A 21,530-nucleotide genomic window follows, 5' to 3' on the forward strand; every position below is an offset into this window, starting at 1 on the left:
ATGGCAATGGCTCACCTACAGTAACCAGAAAAATTTCTCCCAGTAACTCCATTTCTTCAGAATAAGCGCCGGCCGTGGTGGTCTAGCGGTTCTAGGCGCTCAGTCAGGAACCGCGCGACTCCTACGGTCGCAGGTTCGAATCCTGGCTTGGGCCATGGATGTGTGTGATGTCCTTAGGTTAGTTAGGGGACTGATGACCACAGATGTTAAGTCCCATAGTGCTCAGAGCCATTTGAACCATTTCAGAATAAGCTCTGGAAAACTTCCTTTTAGAAGTGAATGTGACAGTAGTCTCCGTCAATGTTCAGCCAACTGGAGACGCAAGAAGACCGTGAAGAAAATTGCTGTAGAGAGGTAGAAACATAAATCGTGTAAACCGTGGTTTACCGGAGTGAGCAGAACCTAATGCAGATCAGTGAAAGAGAATTCTGTGGCATAAATGGCAGGCAGGTGTGAGTAAACCATATTCAGCTGTACTTTGTTCATATTTGCAATTGCTTGTTCCAATTTTGCTGGTTGTCAATTTTTAGTGAACATGAAAGTAGTTCACATCCCCTCTGCTTTGGTACTAGCACGACAGAAAGTTTTTGTCTATTATCTTGTCCATTTCTGTTGTTGACATGAATTGCGTGAGCACTGAAATGATCAGAAGAGAGCGCAATGTTACTGATAAAAGAATATAGATATCATAGGTGTTTCTGGGATCTAAGAGATCGACATGTCAGATGTCGAACGAAAATAAATACGGTTGCTGAAGCACTCAGTTGTTCATCTGGGGACGTGAGGAGATAATAAATTCATTAAAGGCTTGCATTAGCAGGAAGTAAAGTGTGTAAGCTTTATATTTCATTATATTAATAACGAAAATCACAATAAATTTCTTTGGAAGTAAACAAGTGAATATCTAGGTATTATGGTAGTTACAATTAAAAAATTCATGTACTGATTGTTCTCATTGCTTATGCTCGTGGTATCTGTAATTCTGTGGTTGATGTGTTATTGTTACATTAGAGATTTTTAACGATAAATGAGACTGAGTTACCCAGCACCACACTGTGTGCCTGTGAACAAACTATGTAGCAGATTTATCAAGTAGCTTGTGCAGTAGGTTATCTGTATAGCTCAGATTACATTCTGATATTTTATTGGCGTTATCTTTCTTATGTGTACTTTAAAAAATTCTTAAAGTGCTCCACATATGGCATAGCAGATTATGGATAGCAGCTATTGGAATGAGAAACAACCACTATCGTAAATGCCTCCAGTTGCTAATAAGGAGTGTGCAGCCCGCAGCTCGTGGTCGTGCGGTAGCGTTCTCGCTTCCCACGCCCGGATTCCCGGGTTCGATTCCCGGCGGGGTCAGGGATTTTCTCTGCCTCGTGATGGCTGGGTGTTGTGTGTTGTCCTTAGGTTAGTTAGGTTTAAGTAGTTCTAAGTTACAGGGGACTGATGACCATAGATGATAAGTCCCATACTGCTCAGAGCCATTTTTGAGTGTGCAAATGCTAACCTTTTTTCAAGTTTTATTGGATGCTTTTAATCAACATTCTGCTTTTAAATTTCCTTGTAAATGGTAATGTGCATCGTATGCAGTGCTGGATGGCATGTATGGAAAGTTTTGGATTTAAGCTAAGAAAAGCTGAAGCTGTAATTCGTAGTTAAGTAGACTAAATTCCATGTGCATCATGCTTATGAACAAATTAAGATATTAATTTGGCCTTTTCCTAAGCCTTTATTCTTACTCTCAAAAACAGTGCATTTACCATGCAAAATAAAAGTTGTCATTTGTGTCTTTAATTGTAAACTGCTGTGTCCTGGGTGGCATTAACACAGTTTTCTTAGTCTATGCTGCTTATCTTGTGTTCTCTTCCTTTCCATCCTGCATAAACACATGCTCACAGATAGAAGCAAATAGTAGTGATCATTGGCAAATAACCTGCAAATGCTTATTTGTTTGTGTTTGCTTTCATTAACTCTGGTGTAAACCAAAGTTAAGAGAAAACTGAAGACATAGATGATGTGGTCTAGCAAACTACAAGATGAGAATGCAACCATTGACAAATTGCTGTGGCAGAGCACGCACTGAGTGAGACTGATCACGTAATAAAATTTGCCGACACGGAAGTTCTGGCTGCAGAGAAGCGCTATCACACGCGCTTGTTCAGAGAAGCTGTAGAAATACAAAAACACGCGAACAGTTTGAACAAGAAAGAGGAAATCCTTAAGGTAAACGGATCCTGGCTTCCCGTACTGCAGTGTAAGACTGTCACAGGTAGCGCGAGGAGAACCGCACAGGAAATGACTGCGGAGAAGCCGTCGGACGTTGGCGCGCCAGGTACATATAGCCCGCAGCTGCGAGCTCGGCTCCAGTTCACCACCGGCAATGGAGGGTGAAGCTTTGACAATGCCAGCCACTCGTGCTGGGGAAACATCAGAAAAATCGTCAGATGAACGTCAGCCGAAGAACCAGAGACAGAAGCCAATAGGCAGTTTGTCAACAAGGGGCCACGAAAGCCTTAACAATTCTGTAATGCAAGCTTTGTCAGCAAATTTCTTTTGACAGAATTATCCCTTGTTATCGCCAAAGTCCTGACGTCGTGTGCTGGCAGCCTTGTGAAGAGTTTCCTACTCCTCACCTTCAGGTGAACCATCTGGTTTACGTCCAGTTTGTTCCTCTATAGCCACTACACCACAGTTTCGAGTACCCAGTGGGTGGGCTACTCGTGTGCCCGAGGAAGAGATGCCGCAGTAATCGCAGAGAGGGGGGTAGCAGGGAAGGGGAGCTCGTGGTGGCGGGGGTCGAGGTGCCGAACACTGCTTCTGCCTAGCTGTACCGCCCATTGTCTCTGCAGCTTTGTCATCAGTGTGTACCTGACTCATTTTTGCTAACTCCACATTCCATGCTGATCTCAGTTGCACACAACTGTCCTTGTTGACAAGTTCATTGTGTAATTGTCTTCCCACACTGTTCACATCTACAATGGCAGAACACAGCCTCATTGCAGGGCTTTTGAACAGAAAAAAATGCTGTGCTGCCTGGTTGTGGTGTGTGACCATCAAAGATGCAGTGGAAATACAGGCTGACACACTGAAGATGGAAAGTTTTGAACTGCAGAGTAGTGAGAGTGTGGTGGTGGGAGAGGATTGTGTGGTGAGGGTAGTTCTGGAGGCGATTTCTGTTTCAGTGGAGTGGCGGAACTTGCGACACCGTTTGGTTGTCAACGACAGTTTCGTTAGAAGTGGCGAGTCTGTCACAGCTACACAACTTTCACGAACAATTCAATCTCGGTCGACACAGAGTTTTTCCGAGTCATAACACCGTACTCGGACTAGTGGAACACTCCAGATCTACTGGGAACTTAATGGATAAGAAGCGTATATGATCAAAACGCACTGTAACGATGCCAGAAAATGTTGGTGAGGGAAGTGATAAAAGCCCAGGATGGTCAGCTAGATGGCATGCTAGAGACCTAGCAGTCAGTCATGAATCAGTTAGACAAATTTTGCATACATTAAAATTTCATCCGTACAACTTCTTAATGTGCCACTGTTGAAGGCAACTTATTCTTGTGCACGTGAAGACTATGTGTGTGAGAATATGATAAGCACTGAAGCTCATTTTTGTTTAAATGGAACCACCAGTAAATAAAACCAGCATAACAAGGCTCATAAGCATTCCCTCATTATTAGTGAACATCCTTTAGACAATGAAAAAGTCAGTCTAGAGTGCTCTTGGCTCTTTCAATATTATTGGACCATATTTTTTTGAAGAAAATGGTGCCAGTAATTTGGCTCAATACATAGGTTCATATGAACAAAACATTCTTGAAATCAAAACTGAGAAGACGAAGAATCCCTGTAAGAGATGTTTGCTTCCACACAACAGCACTACATCGTGTATCGCAAATGTCTCAATGTCAGTTCTTCGACGTGTTTCCTGGACAGATCATCTCAAGTTTTGCTAATGTTCCTTGGCCTCCCAGATTTTCAGACTTATCAGTATGTGGATTCTCTCTCTCTCTCTCTCTCTCTCTCTCTCTCTCTCTCTCAACACAAACATACACACAAAATTAAAGCTTTCGCAACCAATGGTTGCTTCATCAGGAAAGAGGAAAGGAAAAGGAAAGATGAAAGGATGTGGGTTTTAAGGGAGAGGGTAAGGAGTCACTCCAATCCCGGGAGCGGAAAGACTTAGCTTAAGGGGAAAAAAGGACAGGTATACACACGTGCACACCCACCCATATCCATCCGCACATACACCTCCTTTTGTTTGGTAAGTCACATCATCTTTGTTTTTAGATATATTTTTCCCATGTGGAATGTTTCCCTAAAAACCACAAACTTTCAACCAGTAGAAGAATTCAGTCATTCAGGAAACTGTTGCCATCCCTGCAAAGATATTCGTCTGGGTGATGGGGGATTTGGAAATAGACTTGAATTGTATATTTGTAATGATGGACATCACCTCAACGACATTTTTTTTCACAGATTAATCTGTCCCTCACTAAATGGCGAGTAATGAGCCTCGATTTAATGTAAATAAACACACACTAATTTTAAAATTGACTGTGTATTCTTTATTTAAAAACTGCCCATCTCCCTTGTTTCACCTTGTACGAGTCCATGGCGATCTTGTCAATTGGGTCGTGAGTTTCTAACTGAGGTCTGCGTGGGATGTAGCGTTAGCAAAAATATGTCAAGAGTAACAAAACTGAGGATGCAGCAGGTCGAACACACAGACAGCAGCAGGACTCGGATGTCCAAAGCCCCCTCCATCCCGCCGGGGGCCTGCTCACCACCGGCCACAAATTCTCTTCCACAATTACGCAAGTGTTGTATCCACTGTGCCTTTTGCAGGGATCCTAAGGTTCAGTGGTTGTAAAGGAATGACCTGGCTACGAACCTGACACTTTGCCTCATGATGATGAGTAGGAAAACTCTTTGAAATGTAGTGAACAATTTGTGGCACAATGACTTAGCTGATAAAATGATAAGATGTCATAAGCCTACATGGCTTAACGTTAAATGTCAGGGAATGTCCTGGTGCGTGTTTGGCTGACCAGCCCACCAATTAATTGCTGTTTACCGGTTGCAGACCCACAATATGAAGACTTGTTGAAAAAGGGCAACTTCCGCCTACATCGGTCCGTGGGAATGGTGACCACCGCCAACGCGACGTACGGACCTGACTCCACGTACCAATCGTACCTTGCACACTGCCAGCAACACCACGCCGCCATCCTGTCACCGTCTGCGCCTTCAGCCCTCCGAGCTGCTACAGACACTGGGGACGGGAGCATCAGGGACGAAGGCGGAAGTGTTGGAGGTGGCTCTTTGTTACCTACGGCCTACAGTTCCTTACCCAGCGGTGACTACAGGTCAGTGTATTGCAAAGGGATCATATCCTTGGAACCTTGAGTTGTCATGTCACATGTATATTAATGTAAGACTCATTAAAATTCTATATACATTGTCAGTCCAAAAAGTTTTGAGACTAGATTAATAACAATAAGCATAATAGCTAAGATGGTGATTCTAATGCTGTAGGTGTATCATAGTGTCCTCCACTTGAGTACTATGGACGGATTGTTCGTACACCTGTGAAACAGTTAGAAAAGTCCTCCTGTGGTATGTTGTGGAATTCATTTGTCACATTGGCTATGTCAGCAAAGCATTGACCCAACGTCTGAATTTCTGCACTTCGTTGTTTATTATAGATTTGTGACGATAACACAGCCTTGTCACATGTGATCATCTTTTTCGGAAAAGAAATGTCCTTTTTGCTTTTCAGTCAAATAGTGGCTGGCTTCCACTCACCATTATTTTTGTTTTCCAACTCAAGATGTACGGGACAAACATTACGCGCACTTTTGTCTTCAAAATACTCTGGAGAATGTCTTGAACATTGCTCCATTGTTATGTGTGACACTACTACATTGCACACTGAGGTCACAAGTACACTACTTATACTGTCCATGAACAACTCACTGCGCAACAAGGAAGATTGTATGACTAATTAGGTTGGTAAATAAATTTGCTCCTTGCCACGCAAACGTTAAAAACTGGAAATTTAACAAAATACTGCTGCAATTGCAGTAGGTTAGTGGAATGCTCGCTCATTGATAATACTTTAGTCTCATCAGTAAAAATCCTCTTCCGTTGTAAAATGCTTCATTGGGCCTGACTTGTCTGATGTAATGCTGCTTCTGCAGAATGTGTGGATGTGGTTTTTGAAAACAAATTCAAAATTCCACTAATTTTGTTTGGGGGCTCAAATCGACAAGCGTATAGGACAATAGGCGGCTTTTTTACCTACTGAAATAACACTGTCGAAACATCTTCAGTTTAGAAGGTTTCAAAATCTTCACGAAATAAATTTATGTGGATTCTGTGTCACAAAAACTGGACAAGAACTGTCCACCAACTGCAGTAAACTCACCCAGCATGGTCTCGCACGCTTCACATGTGTGGTATCACAATATTGACTTAGATAATGTTTCATTGCTACCAGAGTGTTTTTGTTTATATTATAATTAAAATTCCATTCATTTTTTGAAATTATTTGTATCATAAATTACAGGACTACTTACAAAATTAGCTAATAATATCATGAATTGTACAAATTAATCACGTGACATTATATGGATGTATCCCAGACAATAACACCTTTGACTAATTTTCAGATTGCTGCTAATTAATAGTTTACACTGAAATACTAATATTAATTTGGAATGTTGATAAGATATGTTACAGGATAAGTGACATTTACATACTGCGACGGGTCAGGCTCTTATCGCGCAGTTTCCTTTCCCTGAAAGAAAATCCACCTACCTCGTTTCTTAGGTAGTTGCTGCACTCGCCTCTCCTGATAGCAGCTACTGGAAAAATTGCAGAAAAGCAGTGTTGAAGAAACTGCAATTTAATAGCCGCTCACCGGAGGCCGCGATACATGTTTGCTGAAATACAATCTATGAGCAATCTTCCTAAATAAATTGAGTTATTGGAATGGTAGTAATTGTTTACTCAAACGAGAACGCGAAGTTGGTAATTCTATTTAAGCTCTTTATTGTCTTTAAGCCTGATCATCAGCCCGCTAATCTACGTTTGAAGAAAGTTCAGTTCACAATTCTATCCACACTCAAACCCCGCCAGAATTAGCTTTCAAAGTTACGGAATTTACTCAACTGCAACACAGACGATTTTCTAACATACACGTTTGCAGTCGATGTTCAATAATAGTTCGTTTTTTAACGTTAATGCTCGCCATAAGCACTTAGTAAAAGTTTACGAAGTACCGCCACGCTTTTAATTATTAAAGTTACTCGCGTCTTTCGCGGAACGAAAAGTCACAACTCGCTCAAACTCACACTACGCGTTACTGGACTCTTCCAGTCTCAAATCGCACAGTACCGAACCGATGAAGCCGCTTTATGACTTCATTTTACACATTATTCGCGAGGACACATCAAGCATGTCTCTTCTCGATCACAGTTCCTTCGCGACCCCTCATCCACTCGCGACTCACCTCCTAGTCTGCTAACCGTCCTCGCATCTCATTGGCTCACACATCACACAGCCAATCAGAATTAACTCTTTGGGTGCGCCTCGCGCCAAAATCTAGCACGCACCAGTCATGACTTCTGAATCATTTACGTCATGATTTCTTGTTACACAAAATTTACTGTATAATTTAACAAACCGAAAGGAAAACTAGACTTTACTTTATTTCCAGAAATTATTTAAATACTCGCGAACGTTCTGGCTGCTTGTACAATACCATACACTCTTGGACATCCGACATTCACTAAGATGGGGAACCACTGGCGACTCTGTTCCCACGGTTACATCGTCTGAACACTTGAGAGTTCCAACCTAGATTTTACACACTTGCAAAGAATGGCGAATGTCCCTCTTTCATTCACTCAGGCACACTCATTCACTCTCACCTACTCATATAAAATAACTGTTCACAAAAATTCAAAACATTTATGGTTTTAACAAAGTTATAGGTGAATTTCTAAAAGTAAAATTCTCAAAATAAATACAAAAGCACGGAAGGTGATTTTGTTTCATAGTTGGATGGTCACTGAAGGTGATCTATACATAATGGTATTTATTTAGACTCGAAAATTGTAGAAATTTGCGTTTTCTGTAAGATTTTTCTAATTTCCAAAATATGCAGGTTTCAAAGCTCAAATTTGGATGACTTATTTTTATTCATAACAGAAACTAGTATATTAACTTTTAATTTCCTCAGGTTCCTCAGTTAGAAGTTATTAAAGATGAAAGTTCCACGTTATACACGCGGCTAGTTAGCGCACAGGTCTTACATTCTCACGGTACAGACATGCCATATGGTCGTGACGTCAGACGAACGGACACCGGTAATCTGCCCGCTACAGCACATATGCTAATCTGATGGCTACTTTACAGTCTGTCTACATTTCACAGTAAATATTTGATAGAAAACTGTGCGCTCGCACTAGTTGCGACGCCACAATACTACTGAAATAACATAAAGAAATTATTATAATAATAATAAATGTTGCGATATTTTAATTAGGTAGGTCGAAAATAATCCCAACACCAAATTGCGTACAATGTATTTTCCAAAAATTGCACTTCAGAAACCAGCTTTATTACACGTGGATTAATGTGCTATGAAAGTTTCTTTAACAAAAGTTTTCACTTTGTGAAATTAATGAATATTGGAGGGTATTTCGCAGTTTTCAAATTTCTACAAAATCTTATGTAATTGTATAGATAAAAATTCTCACCGAGCTACAACAGGAAAAGACACACATGTTGTTGTTGTGGTCTTCAGTCCTGAGACTGGTTTGATGCAGCTCTCAATGCTACTCTTTCCTGTGCGAGCTTCATCTCCCAGTACCTACTGCAGCCTACATCCTTCTGAATCTGCTTAGTGTATTCATCTCTTGGTCTCCCTCTGATTTTTACCCTTCACACTGCCCTCCAATACTAAATTGGTGATTCCTTGATGCCTCAGAACATGTCCTACCAACAGATCCCTTCTTCTAGTCAAGTTGTGCCACAAACTTCTCTTCTCCCCAATCCTATTCAATACTTCCTCATTAGTTATGTGATCTACCCATCTAATCTTCAGCATTCTTCTGTCGCACCACATTTCGAAAGCTTCTATTCTCTTCTTGTTCAAACTGTTTATCGTCCATGTTTCACATCCATACATGGCTACACTCCATACAAATACTTTCAGAAATGACTTCCTGACACTTAAATTTCTCTTCTTCAGAAACGCTTTCCTTTCCATTGCCAGTCTACATCTTATATCCTGTCTACTTCGACCATTATCAGTTATTTTGCTCCTTTATTACTTTGTCTCATTTCCTAATCTTGTTCCCTCACCCGACTTAATTAGACTATATTCCATTATCCTCTTTTTGCTTTTGTTGTTGATCATTTTATATCCTCCTTTCAAGACACTGTGCATTCCATTCAGCTGCTCTTCCAAGTCCTTTGCTGTCTCTGACAGAATTACAATGTCATCGGCAAACCTCAAGATTTTTATTTCTTCTCCATGGATTTTAATACCTACTCCGAATTTTTCTTTTGTTTCCTTTACTGCTTGCTCAATATACAGATTGAATAACATGGGGGAGAGGCTACATCCCTGTCTCACTCCCTTCCCAACCACTGCTTCCCTTTCATGTCCCTCGACTATTATAACTGCCATCTGGTTTCTGTACAAATTGTAAATAGCCTTTCGCTCCCTGTATTTTACCCCTGCCACTTTCAGAATTTGAATGAGAGTATTCCAGTCAACATTGTCAAAAGCTTTCTCTAAGTCTACAAATGCTAGAAACGTAGGTTTGCCCTTCCTTAATCTAGATTCTAAGGTAAGTTGTAGGGTCAGTATTGCCTCACGTGTTCCAACATTTCTACGGAATCCAAACTGATCTTCCCTGAGGTCGGCTTCTAATAGTTTTTCCATTCATCTGTAAAGAATTCGCGTTAGTATTTTGCAGCTGTGGCTTATTAAACTGATAGTTCGGTAATATTCACATCTGCCAACACCTGCTTTCTTTGGGATTGGAATTATTATGTTGTTCTTGGAGTCTGAGGGTATTTTGCCTGTCTCATACATCTTGCTCACCAGATGGTAGAGTTTTGTCAGGTTTGGCTCTCCCAAGGCCGTCAGTAGTTCTAATGGAATGTTGTCTACTCCCGGGGCCTTCTTTCGACTAAGGTCTTTCAGTGCTCTGTCAAACTCTTCACACAGTATCGTATCTCCCATTTCGTCTTCATCTACATCCTCCTCCATTTCCATAATATTGTCCTCAAGTACATCATCCTTGTATAGACCCTCTATATACTCCTTCCACCTTTCTGCTTTCCCTTCTTTGCTTAGCACTGGGTTTCCATCTGGCTCTTGATGTTCATACAAGTGGTTCTCTTAGCTCCAAAGGTCTCTTTAATTTTCCTATAGGCAGTATCTATCTTACCCCTAGTGAGATAAGCCTCTACATCCTTACATTTGTCCTCTAGCCATCCCTGCTTAGCCATTTTGCACTTCCTGTCGATATCATTTTTGAGACGTCTGTATTCCTTTTTGCCTGCTTTGTTTACTGCATTTTTATATTTTCTCCTTTCATCAATTAAATTCAATATTTCTTTTGTTACCCAAGGATTTCTACTAGCCCTCGTCTTTTTACTTACTTGATCCTCTGCTGCCTTCACTACTTCATCCCTCAAAGCTATCCATTCTTCTTCTACTGCATTTCTTTCCCCCTTTCGTGTCAGTTGTTCCCTTATGCTCTCCCTGAAACTCTGTACAACTTCTGATTCTGTCAGTTCTTTCAGGTCCCATCTCCTTAACTTCCCACCTTTTTCCAGTTTCTTCAGTTTAATCTACAGTTCATAATCAATATATTGTGATCAGAGTCCACATTTGCCCCTGGAAATGTCTTAAAATTTAAAACCTGGTTCCTAAATCTGTCTTACCATTATATAATATATCTGATACCTTTTAGTATCTCCAGGGTTCTTCCACGTATACAACCTTCTTTCATGATTCTTAAACCAAGTGTTTGCTATGATTAAGTTGTGCTCTGTGCAAAATTCTACCAGGTGCCTTCCTCTTTCATTTCTTATCCCCAATCCATATCCACCTACTAGGTTTGCTTCTCTCCCTTTTCCTACTACCGAATTCCAGTCACCCATGACTATTAAATTTTCATCTCACTTCACTATCTGAATAATTTCTTTTATTTCATCATACATTTCATCAATTTCTTCATCTGCAGAGCTAGTTGGCATATAAACTTGTACTACTGTAGTAGGTGTGGGCTTCGTATCTGTCTTGGCCACAATAATGCGTTCACTATCTTGTTTGTAGAAGCTTAACCACATTCCTATTTTCCTATTCATTATTAAACCTACTCCTGCATTACCCCTATTCGATTTTGTATTTATAACCCTGTATTCACCTGACCAGTTGTCTTGTTCCTCCTGCCACCGAACTTCACTAATTCTCACTATATCTAAATTTAACCTATCCATTTCCCTTTCAAATTTTCTAACCTACCTGCCCGATTAAAGGATCTGACATTCCATGCTCCGATCTGTAGACGCCAGTTTTCTTTCTCCTGAAAACTACGTCCTCTGGAGTAGTCCCCGCCCGGCGGTCCGAATGGGGGACTATTTTACCGCCGGAATATTTTACCCATCATTTAACCTTACAGTAAAGCTGCATGCCCTCAGGAAAAATCACGGCTGCAGTTTCCCCCATGCTTTCAGCCGTCCGCAGTACCAGCACAGCAAGGCCGTTTTGGTTATTGTTACAAGGCCAGATTAGTCAATCATCCAGACTGTTGCCCCTGCAACTACTGAAAAGGCTGCTGCCCCTCTTCAGGAACCACACGTTTGTCTGGCCTCTCAACAGATACCTCTCCGTTGTGGTTCAACCTATGGTATGGCTATCTGTATTGTTGAGGCACGCAAGCCTCCCCACCAACGGCAAGATCCATGGTATTAAAATTTGCAAGCTTTCAAAGTCAGTGGCTCCTCCTTGTGGCAGAAGGGTTGAAAGGGAAGAAATGGGGGTGACGGAAAAGGACTCTTCCTTCCCCTTCAACCCATCTGCCAGGAGGAGCCACTGGCTCTGAAAGTTTCCAAGTTTCAATACTTAGGTGTTTTCTCCTGCCGTTGCTTGGCGAGTAGGTTTTTTTTGTCCATCCAATTGCATTTTATTTTCAAAAATTGATTCCTTTGTTGATAATTGTAATAAATATCATTTGTCCAATTTTCAAGGTTGTTAATTACATTTCAAGTTTTGTATGAAACACGTCATTTATATTTCACGGTTTCGAAGGTATTCCATGTAAACCTAAATGTGCCAAATTACTTTTTGGGGTTGGAATTGTGCGGAACTATCAAATATGTATTGCACTATTTTGACCCCTTTACATACCTGCCACGTTTCATCGAGATCATTTATTTAACCTGGAAATGTTTGTTTGTAAGTGTTAAAGAAAAGAACAATGATAGAAATTTGTGTGTATAAACTACTATAGTTGCCAGCATAAGGTGATCAGTAATAGTTGCAGCAGGGCAGGCATGGCAGCTTCACAGGCTTCATCTACACCTACATTTATACTCTGCAAGGCACCCAACGGTGTGTGGCGGACGGCACTTTACGTGCCACTGTCATTACCTCCCTTTCCTGTTCCAGTCGCGTATGGTTCGCAGGAAGAACGACTGTCTGAAAGCCTCTAATCTCTCTAATTTTAAATTTGTGATCTCCTTTGGAGGTATAAGTAGGGGGAAGCAATATATTCGATACCTCATCCAGAAACGCACCCTCTCGAAACCTGGCGAGCAAACTACACCGCAATGGAGTGCCTCTCTTGCAGAGTCTGCCACTCGAGTTTGCTAAACATCTCCGTAAGGCTATTACGGTTACCAAATAACCCTGTGACGAAACGCGCTGCTCTCCTTTGGATCTTCTGTCTCCTCCGTCAACCCGACCTGATACGGATCCCACACTGATGAGCAATACTCGAGTATAGGTCGAACGAGTGTTTTGTAAGCCACCTCCTTTGTTGATGGACTAAATTTTCTGAGCACTCTCCCAATGAATCACAATGTGGCGCCTGCCTTACCAACAATTAATTTTGTATGATCATTCCACTTCAAATTGTTCCGTACGCATACTCCCAGATATTTTACAGAAGTAACTGCTAACAGTGTTTGTTGCGTTATCATATAATCATACAATAAAGGATCCTTCTTTCTATGTATTCACAATACATTACATTTGTCTGTGTTAAGGGTCAGTTGTCACTCCCTGCTCCAAGTGCCCATCCGCTGCATATCTTCCTGCATGTCGCTACAATTTTCTAATGATGCAACTTCTCTTTATACTACAGCATCATCTGCGAAAAACCGCACAGAACTTTCGACACTATCTACTACTTATGTCAACCAGTAACGTAAAGCGATTTTGTAAACATCTGTAGCAACATATCAGTGTTATCAGAGCTGTGTAGAAGAGGGCTACTGTTTTCACCTGCAGCCATTAGCGCCCCACAGTTGAAAGCTGGCAGCACTGTTGCGAGCTGTTTGCCAGGAATCTTCTTATGCCGTCTGGACTATAGGATAGACATGCCATATATTACTCATTATGCCCTGGAAGCAATTCAAGAACATACAAATTGTATTGCGGTTTGTAGCAATACGACCTCCATACTTTCTGTAGCTCTTTCACGATTCACTCCAGTGGGTTCTGTTTTAACTCTGAATACAGTAAGAAATGTGGCTATGAATAACAGACAACCATTGAGTCACAGTGTAATATGCATAACATAATCGGAACATTACGGTTTGGTGGCACGTACGAGAACAGCCAGCTGAGCAGATGCGAGACAGTATAAAAGGTATTGGCCTGCCAGGGGCCAGCAGCTTGCATCCGCAGGTGACCGAGGCGCCATCCAGTCTGCGGCAGCAGGCGGAAGTGCAGAGGTGTAGTAACTTGTGGGTTGCTATTGATTGGATGCTTGGTGATACTGAGTGTAAATACAGTTTTGTCCACTGACATCAAAGGTGAGATTGCCACAGCTGTGGCAACTGTTACGGCTTGGTGTTACGTATCACATCCTCAGTTCGTCCTACTTCCCTCAGGAAATGATCAGTGAATCCGATAAAGACCGTTTTGCTACCTCACTATGCGACAGGGTGAAATGAATATGAATGTGAGCTCCACACCTGCACAGAAATGATGGAAACTATACGTGGTTTGTGGTAGTGCTGCAAACCGATCCAGTTCTGTCCCCACACGAAGTTGTGCTGGAATAATTGGAACAAGAGTACCTTATGTGAGATAGTAGATGGCTTCTCCTTCTGACACACCCTGCAGATAGCAAATCCTTCCTAATACGTCCCCCCACGTTATTACACTGAAGAGCCAGAGAAACTGGTACACCTGCCTAATATTGTGTAGGGCACCCGCAAGAACGCAGAAGTGCCGCAGCACGATGTGGCGTAGACTAGACTAGAGTCTGATGTAGTGCTGGATGTAACTGACTGAATCGTGCAGGGCTGTCCCTAAATCTGCAAGAATACGAGAGGAGGGAAAGGGGTGTGGGTGAGATCTCTTCTTAACAGCACGTTGCGAGGCTCCCCAACTGTGTTCATGTCTGGGGAGTTTGGTGGCAAGCAAAAGTATTTAAATTCAGAAGTCTTCCTGGAGTCACTCTGTAGCAGTTCTGGATGTGTGGGGTGTCACATTGTCCCGCTGGAGTTGTCAGAGTCCACTGAAGTGCGCAATGGACGTGAATGGGTGCAGGAGATCAGACAGGATGCTTATGTACGTGCCACCTGTCAGTCATACCGAAGCGTATCAGGAGTCCCGTATCACAGCTTACGCCCAACACCGTTACAGGGCCTTCGACAGCTCGAACGATCCCGTGCTGACGTGTAGGGCCCACAGATTCGTGAGGTTGTCTCCATACAATTGCACGTCCATTTGCTTAATACAATATGAAACGAGAGTCGTCTGACCGGGCAACATGTTTCCAATCGCTAACATGTTTCCAGTCCAGTTGATGGGTCAAGGCGAGGCGTAAAGATTCGTGTCGTGCAGTCATAAAGTGCATACGAGTGGGCCTCCCACTCCGAAAGCCCGTATCGATGATGTTTCATTGAATGGTTCACACAGTGACACTTGTTGATGGCTCAGCATTAAAATCTGCAGCAATCTGTGGAAGGGCTGCACTTCTGTCCGTTGAACAATTCTTTTCCGTCATTATTGGTCCCATTCTTGCAGGATCTTTTTCCAGCTGCAGCAATGCGGAGATTTGATGTCTTACCAGATTTCTGATATTCACAGTACACTCGTGAAATGGTCGTACGGTAAAATCCTCGCTTCATCGCTACCTCGGAGATGCCGTGTCCCGTTGCTGGTACACTGACAATAACACCATGTTCAACCTCACTTAAGTCTTCATTGTGGGCCATCGTAGCAGCAGTAACCGATCTAACAACTGTGCCAGACACTGGTTTTCTGTAGACGTTGCCGACTGCAGTGCCCTGTTCTGCGTTCACGTATCTCTGCACTTGAATACGCTTGCCTATACTGCGTTCTTTGGTACTTCGGTGTAATTCAAACAGACCATCTCTCTCAGTTATGCAGAACATATTCACGGCTCAAAATGAGCTTATGTAACTTTTTGTCATTAGAAATTGTGAAGCTTTGTGATCAAAATACTTTACTTGCATGACAGAAAAGAAAATGTCTAAATCTGGGGAAGCTCCAGACAATGGTTAGCACTTCCAAATCCGTGACAAAGTAATGTTCTATACTTGTAAGTGTGTATTAAACCAGGGACCTAGAAACAATGGAGGGGCTTCGCCCCGTCGTAACCCTCAGTGTTTCCCAACCCCACAACGGACCACAGCAGTCCACTCACCCCACCGCTGCCCCACACCATACCCAAGGTTATTGTATGGTTCGGCCTCCACTGGATCCCCGAAGAAAAGTCTCACACCGGACGAGTGTAACCCCAAATGTTTGTGTGGTAGGGTCATTATGGTGTATGCGCATGTGGAAACGGTGTTTCCACAACAGTCGCTGACACGGGCTGAGATGGAAGAAGGGCAACCAGTCCATATTTAATGAGGTAGATGGAAAACTGCCTTAAAAATCGTCCACAGGCTGGCTGGCACACAGGACCTAGACACTAACCCACTGGGTGGATACGTGCCTGGGACTGGAACGCCTTTCTTCTTGGGAAGCAGTGCGTTAGACCACACGGCTAGCCAGGTAGCCAGGCAGGCAAGTAATTTTTCTCCATTTTGTCGAGGATTCTAGTTCTTATGTGATAGTTTTCTCATCTCGGTCAGATTCTTGAAATAGATCAAATTTTTGAAAAAGACACACTAACGTGATTGGGACAGTCCAGTGGCAAACAGAATACTCTTTCAGATCAAGGTGAGTTAGTATTGGAGCTACCACATCACAAAAATATAGTACAACTTGTTTATTTTCTCAGGTGTTACTGTGTTTGCTTTGTGAATGAACACTGACAAAGTTACATTCAATGCAAATGAGAACTTTCTATACCGAAAAACAGAAAAGTTTCCACATCACAGGAAGACAGCATTATGCCAGTATAAAACTAAACTATAGTCTGCCGAACAGGCTACGAAGGCCCAACGGTACTGACTGGCCGCCGTGTCATTCTCAGAATACGGGCATAACTGGATGTGGATATGGAGGAGCATTTGGGCAGCACACCCTCTCCTGGCCTTGTCAGTTTGAGACCAGAGCCGCTATTTCTCAGTCGAGTAGCTCCTCAGTTTGCCTCACGAGGGCTGAGTGCAGCCCACTTGCCAACAGCGCTCGGTATCACCCATCAGAGTGCCAGCCCACCCCAACAGTGCTTAACTTTGGTGATCCCCAACTGATGTTACCACTGCAGCAAGGCCATAAGTTACGCCAGTATGAGGGGTGCAATTCTACTTGTCAGTAGCTTTCATTCACAGCATGACATGTGAAAACCTGCCCCGAAATTTCTGTACAGGAAAAATGCACCTAAGGAAACACAATGTCAGAGTTTTACCTGGTAAAGAATACTGCAAGTATTTTAAAAATATTTTGAAATTTCCCAGATTCACAGCTCGCCAGATAGTTGACGCAATGTAAACCCATGATGCAGCTGAAGCAGACTGCACAAGCGTTACACGGCTGGCACGTCCTTGCTCGACGGCAGATCAGGAAACAAATAACGCAGTACAACGTGATCGTAATGTAAACCAAATTTCAGTTTCCGTTGATAGTTTCTCTGACACAGTTGTGCACAGTTACTATTCGCATGGACTTGCAGCCCCTTCAATATCTGTAATAATTAACAGTTGGCTTTGTAGTATCACTAAGTGTTAACAAGGAGACAAAACTGAATCAATTTTCTTTGTGATATCTTGGTACATGCACGCTGATAGCATTTGTTCATGCGCATGTTCCAGAGTTAAGCAGTAATGTGGAATCCAGTTAATGTTTCCAATCTTGCAAATATGAAATACGAAGAACATGGTATGCAATCAAAATCGCCTACTTCTCCTGTAGGCTTACACTTGTGTAATTTATTAGTTAATTTATCTAAAAACAAAGATGATGTAACTTACAAAAGAAAGCGTTGGTATGTTGATACACACACACACACACACACACACACACACACACACACACACCTATCTGCACATATACAAACACAAGCAGTTTGCTTATTAGCTAATTTCTTTGACATTCATTTGAATGATGTCGGCATTTCATTAGAAATTGCAGACGAAGAAAAAACAAGAAATAACTCTTGATGATTCTCTGAATTGTGCTTCAAATGATGACTTTTCTGCTAATGGAAGTCCATAATGTAAATACAGTATCTTCCTAACCTAAAGGAAACCTATGCTGTAATAGTTTTCAAGCACAAAGAAAAGGTTGTAAATTTTTTTGTTAATAAGGAGGGAGAAAACGCTTAAACTTAAGCAATGTACAACTCTGAACATGGATTCTATAAATGGAAGAAGAGTTCACAGAAAGCATGAGATACACGTCAAAATGAAACTCAAAAAAATGTGAAAGAAAAGCTGTTTGAAAGATTTAGAACTGCTCATGAGTGTGTTACCTAGGAACATCTACTTTGAACTGCAAGGAAGATGAACATTGCTGATTTCCGGGCTTCTTTGACCTGGTAAAACAGATCCAGGAAATTGTGCAGAGAAAGAAGTCGCAAAATTATGAAGTTTGCCTCAAGTAAATGAGTAGAGGAGAGGTCATTAATGGGTAATACTGCAGAGGAAGTCATAGTTGATGTGAAGATGAAGCTTCTTTTTATCCCATAAAAACTGCGAATAAAGCCAGTCAATCATGTTGCTTGCAAACTGCACTTCATCATTTCGAGTGAAAAAAATTAGACGAGACAGTCACTTGTGCTGTTGATGAATGCTGTAAATACAACAATGCCAGTGATTCTTATCAGTAGATTACTGTTTCTGCATCTTTATCTCTATCTTCAGGAACATCAAGGAAAATTATGAGCAAAAAGTTTTGCAAGAAAACAGTTTTTTTAGTCTTGTAATCATTGCAGCAAAATCTGAAAAAATGGGAGAGACTAATTTTCAGTGGGTGTTCTACCTGTCACAGAGAACAGAAGCTCTAATTATTTAAATACCCACTGCAGGTGTGTAAGCCTACAAAGTTACATTGACATCCAAACATTTCTCTTGGGTCCTTACTATTTCTTCTTATCTCAGACATTATGTCTGGTCTAAAGTAGGAAGTGACATGGACCTTGATCAAGCGTGACTTCCTTCTAACTGTACGGTATATGTTATATTTCATTTAGGAACTTTCGGCTAATAGAACATGTATCAATAATTACGGATTTCTGTAGTTGTATATATAAGTTTGAATGTAGCTGTATTGCATTCATGTACTGGTGGATATTGTGTAGTATGACTCCTGTAGTTAATAGTATAACTGATATAATGTCAACTTTAACCTGATGCCACATATCCTTGACTTCCTCAGCCAGTTGGATGTATTTTTCAATTTCTTTCTCCTGTTTTCTTTTGTATATTTGTTGTATTGGGTATGGATATTTCGATTAGTTGTGTTAATTTCTTCTTTTTATTGGTGAGTATGATGTCAGGTTTGTTATGTGGTGTTGTTTGATCTGTTATAATGGTTCTGTTCCAGTATAATTTGTATTCATCATTCTCCAGTACATTTTGTGGAGCATACTTGTATGTGGGAACGTGTTGTTTTAAAAGTTTGTTGTAAGGCAAGCTGTTGATGTATTATTTTTGCTACATTGTCATGTCTTCTTGGGTATTCTGTATTTGCTAGTATTGTACATCTGCTTGTGATGTGATCTACTGTTTCTATTTGTTGTTTGCTAAGTCTGCATTTATCTGTTGTGGTATTGGGTTCTTTAATAATATGCTTGCTGTAATATCTGGTGTTTATTGTTTGATCCTGTATTGCAATCATGAATCCTTCCATCTCAGTGTATATATTGCCTTTTCTTAGCCATGTGTTGGATGCACCTTGATCGATGTGTGGCTGTGTTAGATGATATGGGTGCTTGCCATGTAGTGTTTTCTTTTTCCAATTTACTTTATTCATATCTTTTGATGTTATGTGATCTAAAGGATTGTAGAAGTGGTTATGAAATTGCAGTGGTGTAGCCGATGTATTTATATGAGTGAGTGCTTTGTGTATTTTGCTAGTTTCTGCTCGTTCTAGAAAGAATTTTCTTAAATTGTCTACCTGTCCATAATGTAGGTTTTTTTTGTCGATAAATCCCATTCCTCCTTCCTTTCTGCTTAATGTGAATCTTTCTGTTGCTGAATGTATGTGATGTATTCTATATTTGTGGCATTGTGATCGTGTAAGTGTATAGAGTGCTTCTAGGTCTGTGTTACTCCATTTCACTACTCCAAATGAGTAGGTCAGTGTTGGTATAGCTTAAGTATTTATAGCTTTTGTTTTGTTTTTTGCTGTCAATTCTGTTTTCAGCGTTTTTGTTAGTCTTTGTCTCTATTTTTCTTTTAGTTCTTCTTTAATATTTGTATTATCTATTCCTATTTTTTGTCTGTATCATAGATATTTATAGGCATCTGTTTTTTCCATCGCTTCTATGCAGTCGCTGTGGTTATCCAATATGTAATCTTCTTATTTTGTGTGTTTTCCCTTGACTATGCTATTTTTCTTAAATTTGTCTGTTCGTGTTATCTTTAGTAATTGGTTGAGTTGTTGATTTGTTGCTGCCAGTAGTTTTAGATCATCCATGTATAGCAAATGTGTGATTTTGTGTGGGTATGTTTCAGTAATATTGTATCCATAATTTGTATTATTTAGCATGTTGGATAGTGGGTTCAGAGCAAGGCAGAACGAGAAAGGACTTAGTCTCCTTGGTATATTCCATGCTTAATCTGTATTGGCTGTGATGTTATATTATTTGAATTTGTTTGGGTATCAAGTGTGGTTTTCCAATTTTTCATTACTATGTTTCGGAACTGTATAAATTTAGGATCTGCTTTGTATATTTCCAATATTTGTAGTAACCATGAGTGGGGTACACTATCAAAAGCTTTTCGGTAATCAATGTATGCATAGTGTAGCGACCTTTGTTTAGTTTTAGCTTGATATGTCACCTCTGCATCTATTATCAGTTGCTCTTTACATCCTCGTGCTCCTTTGCAACAGCCTTTTTGTTCTTCATTTATAATTTTGTTCTGTGTTGTATGTGTCATTAATTTCTGTGTAATGACTGAAGTTAATATTTTGTATGTTGTTGGTAGGCATGTTATGGGGCAGTATTTAGCTGGGTTTGCTGTGTCTGCTTGATCTTTAGGTTTCATATAAGTTATTCCATGTGTAAGTTTATCAGGGAATGTGTATGGGTCTGCAATGTAACTGTTAAATAATTTAGTTACATATGAATGTGTTGAGGTGAACTTCTTTAGCCAGAAATTTGTTATTTTATTTTTTCCAGAGGCTTTCCTAATTGTGAGTAGAATTAATTGCTTTGGTGACTTCATGTTGCAAAATTATCACTTCAGGCATTTGTGGTATCATCTTGTATGTGTCTGTTTCTGCTTCTATCCACCGTGCTTGCCTGTTATGTTGTACCGGGTTTGATCATATGTTGCTCCAGGAGTGTTCCATGTCTGTTATGTTTGGTGGATTGTCTATTTTAATGTGTGTGTTATCTATTGTCTGGTAAAGTTTCTTTTGGTTTGTGTTGAATGTTTGGTTTTGTTTCCTTCTAGTTTCACTTTTTTGTATCGTTTGGCCAATGCTTGTAATTCCTGCTTCTTTTCATCTAATTGCTCTATCACTTATTGTTGTGAGATTTTACCTAACCTTTTCCGTTTTTTGCCTGATATTTCATTTCTTATAAATTTTGTTAGCTGTCTGATGTCTTTTCTCAGTTTTTCTATTCTGATCTGTAGCCTGTGTTGCCATGCTGGTTTTGTGGGTTTCTTATGTG

At 40.9% G+C, this 21,530-nt stretch overlaps 1 protein-coding gene across 1 annotated transcript in view; it reads left to right on the top strand.

Annotated features, from left to right (window-relative positions):
• LOC126295266 (uncharacterized) overlaps positions 1-21,530 on the top strand; it is a 710,311-nt gene that overhangs the window by 204,121 nt on the left and 484,660 nt on the right. The window contains exon 16 of the mRNA XM_049987689.1: positions 5,096-5,378. Within this exon, the coding sequence (XP_049843646.1) occupies positions 5,096-5,378 (283 nt within the window). The remainder of the gene's footprint in view (positions 1-5,095; positions 5,379-21,530) is intronic.

Source organism: Schistocerca gregaria, chromosome 11, assembly GCF_023897955.1.
Source record: "Schistocerca gregaria isolate iqSchGreg1 chromosome 11, iqSchGreg1.2, whole genome shotgun sequence".
NCBI lineage: Eukaryota > Metazoa > Arthropoda > Insecta > Orthoptera > Acrididae > Schistocerca > Schistocerca gregaria.